At 42.4% G+C, this 12520-nt stretch overlaps 1 protein-coding gene across 1 annotated transcript in view; it reads left to right on the forward strand.

The window, feature by feature from the left end:
- The first annotated feature begins 4650 nt into the window (after positions 1-4650).
- Positions 4651-12520, forward strand: part of si:dkey-200l5.4 (uncharacterized protein LOC795026 homolog) — a 16086-nt gene continuing 8216 nt past the window's right edge. Inside the window, exons 1-9 of the mRNA XM_063211282.1 lie at positions 4651-4808; positions 5750-5830; positions 6942-6971; positions 7445-7576; positions 8898-8963; positions 9486-9536; positions 10107-10169; positions 10425-10451; positions 10573-10599. Coding sequence (XP_063067352.1) covers positions 4754-4808; positions 5750-5830; positions 6942-6971; positions 7445-7576; positions 8898-8963; positions 9486-9536; positions 10107-10169; positions 10425-10451; positions 10573-10599 — 532 coding nt within the window. The 5' untranslated portion in view covers positions 4651-4753. The remainder of the gene's footprint in view (positions 4809-5749; positions 5831-6941; positions 6972-7444; positions 7577-8897; positions 8964-9485; positions 9537-10106; positions 10170-10424; positions 10452-10572; positions 10600-12520) is intronic.

Raw genomic sequence — 12520 nt, forward strand, 5'->3', positions numbered from 1 at the left:
AAAGAAGCATGCAACGTTTGTACCAAACCAAGTCCCTGCTCAAGATGTTCAAAGCAGCATAGTATATCACAACTTAATGAGCAAGCATGTGAATTTAAATGAATTATTTGTTGCTTAGATTATTTGCTTAGAGATTTTTTGGCAGTTTGTGGTCATAATTCAATGAAGAGCCTCTTTTATGATTTACTTTGTGAAGAGACAGTTCAGCAAAAAAAAATCTACAATAAGATTATATAGCTTATATCAATTTCTCTCTATAAATAATATATTGGTAATTTGAAAATTGATTCTTTAAAAAAATGAGTGAAATGCTGCAATGTTATTAGGCGAAGACGAAGCAGTGCTGCTTTTGCTAGGCAGTGGGCATGCGCACTTTGCCAGTTTGATGCATTCTGGTTAGAATTTTCTATCCACAATGCATCAAACTGGCTAAGTGTGCATGCTCGCTGCTTAGCAAAAGCAGCACTGCTTCATCACGAACAAGCCTAATCATTCACTGGATCTTCGTTAAAATTATGCATGCGTGTATGTGTGTGTGTGTGAGAGAGAGGAGAGAGTGAAACCTACCTACCTAAAGCATGTTAGAATTTAATAAATGTTAATATGTTAAGAAGGTAGCCTATTTGTCAAGTGTCTTCTTGTAACACAGTAGCAGAACTCCTTGTGGTACATAGATGTATTCAAAACTCAGTAGGCCTACCATAGTTTACATTACACTTACTTGGCACTTGTATCCAAAGTGACTTAGTTATTTACAGGGTATTGGTTACAGTCCCTGGAGCAATGTGGGGTTAGGTGTCTTGCTCAAGGGCACCTCAGCCATGGATGGAGGTGTAAGGAGAGGTAAGGGAAGAGGCATTCTATTTAGAACTAGGAACATCTTTGGTAAGGGTGGCCATTCAAACCTGCAACCCTCTCATCTTCAGACTACACTTTTAACCACTAGGCCGCAGTACATACAGTATGGAATGTGCTGAGCATGGGTTTGTGAGTGGCTTGCGTGTGTTCTTGGGTGGGAAACAAACACTATTGGGTTGACCACCGTAGTGTGTTAAGTCCTCCTTAGGAGCGCTAGCTCAGAGTGTCCTTTCCAAACATGCTGAGGTCAGGCAGCCCTGACGAGACGAGAGGAGAGGAGAGGGGAGGAAAAGCAGATTGCACGCGTGAGATTTGTGGGCTGCCGAGAGGCGGTGGTCAGTGGCTTTACTTCTCAATCAGCGCTGATGTTCCTCAGGCCACAGGGACAGAGGGACCCACACCACACCCAGTGTTGCCAGATTGGGCTGTTTCCCGCCCAATTGGGCTGCTGATGATGGCCGTGTGCGGGTAAAAATGGCATTTAGCAGAAAAACGTGCCCCATTTATTGCCATAGAAATCAATAGAATTGGGCGGGATTTTGTGCTTCTAGGCGGGTTTTGAGCATTTTTTGGGCTGGAAATCATCAGCCTCATCTGGCAACGCTTACCACACCACACCACACTACAGTACACTTCCACGAACAGGCTGGCTTAGGCAATAGGGACCATGGAACCCATGCTACACTGCACTACACTACCATGAACGGAATTGTGTCCTGCATCGATAGCCTGCATCAATGTACCGTGTATGGAAATATTTGTCATTGATATACTTAAATCCTGTTTCTATTGCTTTTTGTTTGTTTAATGATTCTTGCCTACATGTGTCACACTGTAAACACAGCATTGTGAGCTTCAGGGCTAAAATGTTGAAAAAAGAAAGAGTATCTGTGCTGTGCTGCCCCTCTGACCTTTTGGTCCAAATCAGATCATATGATGATAATGATTGAAGTGAATACCGTACACATTAATAATCTGTCAGCCATGATCACCCTCAGTCACTGAGTAGCCGCTGGCCAAGGACAATATTGCATGCTTGTGGTGTACTACATAACTGTGATTAATAGCTGATTCTTCACCAAATGGTTTTGAATGGGGTTTTGGAATGAACAAGTTTTTGGAATGAAGGAGTGGATGGTTCCCCTGAACAGATATTGGTTAGATAATTTCACTAGAAATGTCAGGAAGAAGTACGTAGGGTTTCATAATAAACCACAAAGTTGGATTCTGGTCTCTAACTGACCTATAGGTTATTTGTGGGTCAAAGTCCCATGGTGACCTTGCTAATGGTGTCTGTGAAGATCCTCAGTTCATATTAGGAGAATTACGTTTATTACGTCACTGAATATAGGCCATGTTTATAAGTTTGAAGATAATAACAATATTAACAGTAATAGATATGTTTCCCGGTTACAAATATTCATGCTGTGAGGAGAGGCAAGATGCTAAGCAGCCAATCACGTAAGCACATTTTTGAGTGACAGCTGTTTCAGAGCTAGCAGAAGGATCCTCAACTGTGCGTGCAGACAGGAATATTTATATACAAGAGACCTATGGGTGTAGTATGTAACTCCGAGTTTCCCTGAACTTAAGGCCAGAATCAAAGAAGTCTTTTATTGAAATGGGAAGCATCCATGTTGCTTGCAATGTCTATTCACTGTGCTTGTGTTTTGTGTGTCCCCTTCCACTGTAAAATGTTCAGAATCCCTCAGTTGAACATGAAAGTTCTCTGGGCAAGTTTAGGGGTTCCTCCACAGAAAAGCTGAAGGGTTCTTCAAAGAACACTGGGGTTCTTGGTTCTCTTAGGAGCTTGAAACCCTCAGGGTTCTTTCAAGAACCAAATTGTTAACTTCTATATCAGAGAACTTGTAAGGGTCCCACAGTGGCAAACAGAGGGTTCTTTGGAGAACTCTTAATTTTCACAGTGTTGCTTTCAAGTCCTCTCTTAGCTTGCGTGAAAGCACTACTTGGTGCAAATGTTTCAAGGTAGGCCTATATACACTGTAAATCCGGACTTTGATTAGAATTCAACTTTTTAGTGTTCATTACTTATTTTAATACGTTTTGTAAAAATCTATGCCATTACTAAATCAAATTAGTTGCAGGGCGACTTTTTGAACAATCACCAATCACAATTGGCTATTCATTTTCTGATGGAATCATTGAGAAACAGTCAGCTACACTCCTCCAAATTCTCCTGATAAAAATGCCATGTGAAAAACAGTCCAAACAACATCTTAGTAGTAAGTCGAGTCAAGTCAGCTTTTGTTGTCAATTTCTTCAAATGCACAAGTCATACAAGGAAAATTAAATTACGTTTCTCTCTATATATCATGCCAAGACATAGACATACATACTGACATTTTACAGACTGACAAAGTGCAAGACAGGACAGGTAACAGTGATGGACTGGTAACAATAAGTGATTAATAATAAATACAATGAACATTTAACATTGGACATTTAACATGTAGACAAGGTAGGATAAAAATAGAATGGAAGACATTTTTTATTGTATGTGTATTTTTATGATATTGTTGATGTGTGTATTGTAATGTGTCCAATGTGGGCCCTGAGCCTGCAATAAAGTGTATATATATTACAATAAAAAGACAATAATAATACTGACAGTAAAATTATATTAGTAAATAATAATAACAATAGTTATATACAAAAGTGGTAAGATTGGAGTAGCGGAATTGTAAGCAGGATGTTGTATTGCCTTATTGTTCAGTGAGGTAGTGTAGGAAGGTGCAAGAAGACACATAGTGCAGTTCAAGGGAAAGGGTAATGTGATTCTTTCTTCAAAAGGGGGGGGGACAACAAGCAGCACTGGTGCTTTGTATAGTAGAAGCCTTTGGATGAAAATTAAATGTGTCTCCAAGCTCAAAGCAGAAAGCCGGTTGCTCACAACTTAATTCTGCTCACAAATATGGCCTGGAGTAGATAGGCCTACATGAAAACCTGCAAAAACACTACCATGTAGTGTACATTGTTGATTTCATACTGATTATGTCAGGTTTGATTGTCCTATGTTTGATGAGCTATCAACCGAAGAGAACAAAGCATGTTTGTGTTTGTATGTCATCATGTCTACCCAGTTCACACAATCATCAGCTTGTTCACCATCTCCCCAGCATGTCCTCCTGTGTCGGTGTGGTGCCTCGCCGTGTCCACCACAAACGATGTCAGTGACACATTCTGGCATGTCTCTTTTAAGTTGCCGTATCGATCGTGAACAGGAAACAACTCTGACGGTCAACAATATGAGTAATGCTACCAACTCGACCCCCACCAGTATCACAGACATCACCGCCACACCCCGACCGGCCCGGCACCCAAAAGAAAGGAGCATCTGACCGCCACGCCAACAATGCTGCCCATTCTGTGCCCAAATAATGCCCCGTCTGTGTCTGTGTGTGTGGCCTGTGCCACCCAGCTGCCTGCAGGTAGCCCACACAATGGGGCAGTACGGGTGTGTGTGTGTGTGTGTGTGTGTGTGTGTGTGTGTGTGTGTGTGTGTGTGTGTGTGTGTGTGTGTGTGTGTGTGTGTGTGTGTGTGTGTGTGTGTGTGTGACTGTCACTGTCACTGTGCGGGTGTCACTGTGTGTGTGTGTGTGTGTGTGTGTGTGTGTGTGTGTGTGTGTGTGTGTGCGTGAGTGTGTGCGTGAGTGTGTGTGTGACTAAAGTGTTTGGTGTCCGTCAGCACTGAGAGAGTGGCATGTGATGTCCCTTGAGGTCGGGGGGTGGGGGGGTAGTATAAAGACCCTTGTGGGTGACAAACGCACCTCAAAGTGCCAGCCGACCCCTAACAGCACTCTGGTGACACACACCCACACGGAGTGATACACACACACACAGGAGTACGTTGTAACCCACCTCAACCTCGGGCAACATGCGGATTGCTCTGCCTCTGGTGGTCTTCCTGGCCGTGGCAGGTTTACACTACGGTGAGCATAATCCTCTTCTCTCCTGCCAAAACAAACTTACTCAGTTATTGTGAACATAGTTACTTATTGAGCTTTGTTACTTAGTTATTGCAATTGATATGAACCCGCATTGTTATCATTATATAGTTATTATTATTATTGCTATCATTTTAAATTGTGTTACATTATTTTCTGTAATTCATTCATTTGCAGTTAGTCAAAGTTTGAAATAGGGCACTCTGGCTAAGAGTCAGCAATGTTTCTGCAGTTTTCTTGACAGTAATTCTGTTTGAATGAAGATGTTGACGTATGTGCACAATGCATTGTAGCCTATTAGTTACAATATCAGGCATTTTTTGTTTGTTTTAGTTGTTGTGTTGTTCTTGTAAACTGATGATGGTTGATATGATGTTACTCATCAAATATGGTAATATGGCCACGTATTTCTGTACTGTTTATTATTATTACAATTATTTTTTATTTTTTATTTTTTTATTATTATTATTATTATTATTACATCTATAGGCATTCACTAAGTAGCCAGTGCAGCTTCCCTGTCCTCTGGGAAGCGATGACAACATTTATTGATAATGAATCCTCATTAATAGCCAATGCCGCCTCTCTGTGGTCTAAGGGAAGTGATGACAACAATGCTTATTGATGATGATGATGGCCAGGGCTCTAAATTAACACCAGCCAACCGACCAAATTCTGGTTAAATTTCAGTTTGGCTACTAGAAAAGACCAACTTACTAACCGCGTTGACCCATTAGTCAGTGTGTGTTTGGCTTGTAGGATGAACATCTTTGACTGGTGATGAAAAAACGTTAATTTAGATTATGACGATGATGTTGACGATGGATTATTATTATTATTATTATTATGATTATTATTATGATTATTATTATTATTATTATTATGATTATTATTATTGCCATTGTTATTCTTCTTGTTGTTGTTAGCCAGTGCAGCCTCCCTGTCCTCCAAGGGGAGCGATGGCAAGGACAACAAGGAGGATTCATCTGAGTCATCTGAAGAGAAAGGTAGACACACACACACACACACACACACACACACACACACACACATTTTGGGGTGCCAACGGGGGTTGGTGGTTGGGTTAGGACTTTAAGAGCTTGTCTTTGACATCAGGGGGCCTTTTGAAGTCCATTAATATTACGTTTTAAAAGCATTTACTTGCTTTTATGGAGCTCAACTTGCAGCATCCCTACCCATACTGTACACACACACACACACACACACACACACACACACACACACACACACACACACACACACACACACACACACACACACACACACACACACACACACAGACACTTGGAGAGTATCACATGTGTGAAAAATTATCTCCCCTCTGGTTTAGCGAATATTCAGCACATTTTTCTGCGCTAGCTGCATACTGCGTGAGGGTTGTGTTGTGTGGTGTAGCTCTTATGGGTTAACCCTAATCACGCCAGCAATGAGTGTTGTGTTTTATGGGTTAAAGCAAATGTCAGCAGTGCATGATATGGTTCTCACCCTGAGATGGCTCTCACCCATGAACCAGAATTTCTAAGGTCAGGTCAGGGCTGTTAACCTTTAAGAGTGTGGGTTTTTGAACATTCATAAAAAGAATGTGTTCTATAACAATGCAAGATTCTAAAATTCCAAATTTTATTGAATGGCGCCCAGAATTCTATAGAACTTTCACTGCCCGAAGATTCCTGTCACACCGGTGTGACGGCACACTCTTAATGGTTCGGTCTCTCTCTTCTGTCGTTTTTTATGTCTCCAGGAAAATCTGTCTCTGTCTGTCTGTCTGTCTGGCTGTCTCTCTCCCTCTCCCTCCCTCTCTCTCTCTCTCTCTCTCTCTCTCTCTCTCTCTCTCTCTCTCTCTCTCTCTCTCACTCTCACTCCCTTCTATTCTCTTCTGTTTCCTTATGTCCCCAGCCAAACTGCTTCTCTCTCCTCTTCTGTCTTTGTCTCTTCTCTTCTCTTCTCTTCTCTTCTCTTCTCTTCTCTTCTCTTCTCTTCTCTTCTCTTCTCTTCTCTTCTCTTCTCGTCTGGTCTCCTTTCTTTTCTTCTCTTTCTTCTCCTGAGTAGCCGGTCAAACTGACTCCTTCTCTTTCCTCTCTTCTCTTGTGTCTCCAGTTGACCAGTTGACCCGGCTGCGGAAAATAGGTAGGCCTAAATAAAGCATCATCATCAAAAACAACAACAGAGCAGAGATCAAGAGATTATGTTTAATGTTGTTTGTTCTTACATGTTGCATTTATTTCGGATTTTATTGCTGTTTGTTCATCAGCAAACTTTTGAAAATGTCCCTTCCCCTGTCGAAGTATGTTGACTGAAGGTTTGATGTGATGGGCTACCGTATGTGTGCATGTCTATGTGTCTCTGGCGGCCTTTACATTGTCCTGTCAAAGAACGCTGATTAAAAGTTGATGGATGTCTGATTGAGTGTGTGATAATGTGTATGTGATGTATGTGACTATACTTAAGTATAGGCCTATAATCTATGCGATGTATGTGGTCTATAGTGACCTTTGTAACCTACCTGTATGTGGTCTACTGTATGTGAGCTGTGTGACCTACTGTACCTGTATGTGGTCTATGTGACCTATGTCATGTGACCTACCTGTATTTGTCTTCAGACCAGCTGATGTTTGAGGCCGCCCAGCAGGAGAATACAGAGGGCAAGACGGTTGCCCCCAGTAACGCCACTCCCACTCCTGGCTACGGGGCCGCGGAGGTCAAGAGCTCTGAGGAGGTGGAGACTGCAGGAGGTAAACCGCCCTCAGCTGACACTGAAGGTCACCAATCCTGGGGCCTAATGAAATGAGGACTCCAGGCTCTTCTATTAGATGATTTACCTCTGATCTTAACCCATTGTGTCCTGGAGACACATATACGCTGCATTCAGGTTCTTGAGATTTGAGCTGTTTTATTAAAAATGTGGGTAAGTTAGAGCTGAATGAACACATTCTACGGCAAAACGAGGATCCTAACTTTTAAATGTAACTCATTTCATGTTTGTATATGCTTCGGAGGCTGAGATATTTATGATTTAATGGGCAGAGGGCACCCTTTCCCAAAAAGGGCTTAGGACAAAATGGGTTAACCTGGTTTACTCCTGAACCAGCTTCTTAGTGTAGGCCCATGTTCCTTTACTGATCTTAGATTTAGAACACTAGATGTCGTGTTGACCACCCCTTTGTATAGGAACCAATGGCTCATATCAGGCTGATAGCCAGCATGTTTGTTCGAGGGTAACATTTCCATCAAAGAAGGTGGATCTAACAAGAAGCGTCATTTTGTTTCTTTTCCGGTATCCACTTTATGTCAGGTGAACGCCCCTTTAGGAGACCTTCGGTTAGGAGACCTTCGGAGTCCTGAGGTTGAGAATCAATGAAGTCCCCTTAGGGCTGTAGATGGCGGTAGCGCACGTCTTGTGCAAACACCTCAAAAAGAGAAGAAGAAGTAGGGGACACCCCCTTAGGAGACCCAACTTGAGCACACGTTTTTGCATTGAGTGGGCGTGTTTTGCGATATCTTGCTCTGATTCAGTATTTTTGTTTCCATCAATCAACAACAAGGGCAGGCAATACAACATAATTTCCCATAGTGTGTCACCACCAACAATAACCCCATACAGAGACGGTGACGATTGACATTCGCCATGTGAAAAGGCAGTAGCCTGTATCCAACATCCAAGTCTAGTCTATATGAGTGCTGTGAGTGCTGAGTGCTGATATTCTTCTAGTACTCCTCAGTATGGATCCTGTTCCCTTTAGTACTGTATAACATTGCCAATAGTCCTAATGTAGTCCCAGTTCTCTTCATCTTGATCCTGTTCTCCCGATCATGTGTGCTTGATGTTCTTTAGTCCTGACCGTGCGTGCCTGATGTTCTACAGTCCTGATCGTGTTTTCATGATCCTGTTCCCTTGATTCTGTCCTCCTGATCTTATTCTCTTGAGGATGCTCTCCTGATAGTGTTCTCTTGATGGTGTTCTACTGATGTTGTTCTACTGATGGTGTTCTCCCGATGGTGTTCTCAGTTCTCCTGATGTTGTTCTCCTGATTGTGTGTGCCTGTTGTCCTGCAGATCAGCTGGAGGCTGCGAAGGTCTCTGGTGCGGACTCTGACTCCATGGACACTCCCTCTGCAGGAGGTACGTAAAGGAAGAAAGCTGTGTATCTATGGACACAGACAGGGCCATTGACAGCTTTGGCCGGGCAGGGTGAAGTAATCGGAAAAATACTTGTCTTCTCTGTTCTGTGTTCTCCACTTGTGATGTTCTGTTCTGTGTTCTCCACTTGTGATGTTCTGCTCTGTTCTATGTTCTCCACTTGTGATGTTCTGTTCTATGTTCTCCACTTGTGATGTTGTGTTCTGTTCTATGTTCTCCACTTGTGATGTTCTGTTCTATGTTCTCCACTTGTGATGTTCTGTTCTGTGTTCTCCACTTGTGATGTTCTGTTCTGTTCTATGTTCTCCACTTGTGATGTTGTGTTCTCTGTTCTGTGTTCTCCACTTGTGATGTTCTGTTCTATGTTCTCCACTTGTGATGTCCTGCTCTGTGTTCTCCACTTGTGAAGTTGTGTTCTCTGTTTTGTGTTCTCCACTTGTGATGTTGTGTTCTGTGTTCTCCACTTGTGATGTTCTGTTCTGTGTTTTCTCTTCTCCGTTCCAGACCAGTTTGAGGCGGCCCAGGTGGAGGAGGCAAAGGAGACCAAGGCTACAGGTAAACATTCTTGCACACAATCAGCAGAGGCGGCTCTAAGGTCAGATAGGGCCCCAATGGAAAATTCAAAAGAATGAACAACAAATCGCCATCACAACAAATTGCCCTTACCATAGGCTGAATTTGGCAGCAGGCAGCACAGTTTCGCTGAGCAGCATACAGTAGTTGCAATACCTACTCTTGCAACAATCGGTGCACCTTTACTGTAAGCACACTCCGCTTGTGACTCTAAAGGGCAATCATGGGTAAGTGGTTAGGGCGTCAGACTTGTAGCCCAAAGGTTGCCGGTTTGACTACAGACCCGCCAGCTTGGTGGGGGGAGTAATCAACCAGTGCTCTCCCCCATCCTCCTCCATGACTGAGGTACCCTGAGCATGGTACCGTCCCGCCGCACTGCTCCCTAGGGGCGCCATTGAGGGCTGCCCCCTTGCACGGGTGAGGCATAAATGCAATTTCGTTGTGTGCAGTGTTCACTTGTGTGCTGTGTGGAGTGCTGTGTCACAATGACAATGGGAGTTGGAGTTTCCCAGTTGGCCTTTCACCTCGCTTTCTAAATGTGTCTCCTATTAGGAGAGAAGAGCAGTTCAGAAGAGGACAGTAAGGAGGAATCTAAAGAAGAGTCTCACTACATGGGTAACGTCTCACCGTTTTATAACGCAGTGTTTGAAATCTACCCACCTCTGAGTTTCTGTTGTAAAGTGTGAAGCGTCATCCATATGTCTCACAGTACGCAGCAAATTGTATAAAGTTATTTCAATGCTCAGAAAGCAAATACACTTGATATTAGCGTTGAATTCGATGGTCAAAGTATTGACAGAATGTCACAGTAATTCAACTCGGAGAGAGTTGAATTGAACACTCTGTAATATAAACACTGTGCTTCTACAGGGGCCAAACAGGACGAAGATACGCATGGTGAGTCCTGAAAGTCAAAAGTCATACTGCAAAAGCACTCTTTGTGGACATACTTATTATAAGTACAGCATATTTACAATATACGAGTGTGTATAACTGTTTACTGCTCGTCCTATTACAGAGGTCGTTCTGGAGGAGAGCACTAATGGTGAGACTCATGACATACACACTAGAAAGCCATAGGACTCTCTCTCTCTCTCTCTCTCTCTCTCTCTCTCTCTCTCTCTCTCTCTCTCTCTCTCTCTCTCCATGTCTGTCTGTCTCTGTCTGTCTGTCTGTCTGTCTGTCTGTCTCTCTCTCTCTCTCTCTCTCTCTCTCTCTCTCTCTCTCTCTCTCTCTATATATATATATATATATATATATATATATATATATATATATATATATATCTATCTATCTATCTATCTATCTATCTACCTATCTATCTATCTATCAGTGTGTGACCTGACCAATGCACCTTTGGAAGAATGGTAAAAAAAATCCTATAAACACACTCCTCAATCCAAAAACACTTCTGATAACTTTTGGCCATAGATTCTGCATGCATATCCAGTGAAATGAGTAACTATTTAAATATTTCCAAATTATTACTTACAATTAAGTCATTAAATTGATTTAAATGCTGTTATGACTAATTTAACCACGATAGATAGATAGATAGATAGATAGATAGATAGATAGATAGATAGATAGATAGATAGATAGATAGATAGATAGATAGATAGATAGATCGCACAATCACTCACACAGTAGATGTATTGCCGCTGACAGCAGGAACATCTGTTCAAAACCACTTTGGATGCTGATCACACACACATACGCTCATACACACGCACACGCGTGCGCACACACACACACACACACACACACACACACACACACACACACACACACACACACACACACACACACACACACACACACACACACACACAGGCAGGCTGTCATGTCAGTGTGGTTGTGAATGTCCTTGCATGAATGCATGAATGTGACTCAGCATCAGCCAAAGGAACACCCCCCCCCCCTCCTTGAATTTTTAAATGTCATTTCATTTCGATGTTCTTTTCTCTGCAACCTCAGCCGACCCCTTATGGTGGGCGTTGGTTGGTTCATTCCTGCTTCCTCGATCCCCCAACCCAACCCTCGTGGTTTCTGACATCGCAGGCGAAAACCATCCTGGCGTCACAGAAACCCCTGAACATGTGACCAGTGTTTCCAGAGTTGCCAAGCCCACCAGAGATTTACAGTGGAGCCCACCACAGATTTACAGTTGAAGCGGCCACCAGAGATGGCGAGTGTAGGCCGCTTTTACAGTGATTAGACTTTAGATTTGCTGTCTGTGGTGAACCTCAGGGGGATGAGTGCAGGGTCAGGATGACATACTGTACTGTAGGCCTGCCCAGAGGCAATTACTTCGTCAGTTGGGGCCCCAAGCAAAAGTTTAGTGAAAGGAATGAGCATTTGAAACAAATCGCCACGACTGTAGTTACTATGTAATGACTTGTTGTGGGCTCCAAGCGGCTAACCTATAGGCCTACCTAGCCTGGTGACATCTCTGAACCTACCAATTGTTAAAATATATTAAAATAAAAACTGAGATGGTGATACAAACCTCATACAATCGTTTATAAATGGACTGCTTTTACAGTATGGGCCATATAAGTAAGCAAAGACACATTACATGTAGGCGTATGATGTTGCATTACATGGAATGGTATGCCTAATATATGAGTAGAAGGCAAGGCAAGGCAAGGCAAGTTTATTTGTATAGCCCATTTCATACACAGGTGCAACTCAATGTGCTTCACAAAATTAACAAATGCAAAAAGAAAGGAAACGGAAGAAAGAAGGAAATAAGAAGTCTAAGTCAAAGAACATTTAAGACATTAAGATAAAACATAAGGTAAAATGATAATAATAAAATAAAAAATAAAATAAACATAAATAAAAAAAATAAAATTAAAAATTAAGAACTTACACGTAAGCTAGGGGAAAGCATCTGAGAACAGCTTTGTCTTGAGTCTAGATTTAAAGCTATCAATAGTGGGTGCATTTTTTACGTCATCTGG

This window comes from Engraulis encrasicolus, chromosome 11 (assembly GCF_034702125.1).
Source record: "Engraulis encrasicolus isolate BLACKSEA-1 chromosome 11, IST_EnEncr_1.0, whole genome shotgun sequence".
Taxonomy (NCBI): domain Eukaryota; kingdom Metazoa; phylum Chordata; class Actinopteri; order Clupeiformes; family Engraulidae; genus Engraulis; species Engraulis encrasicolus.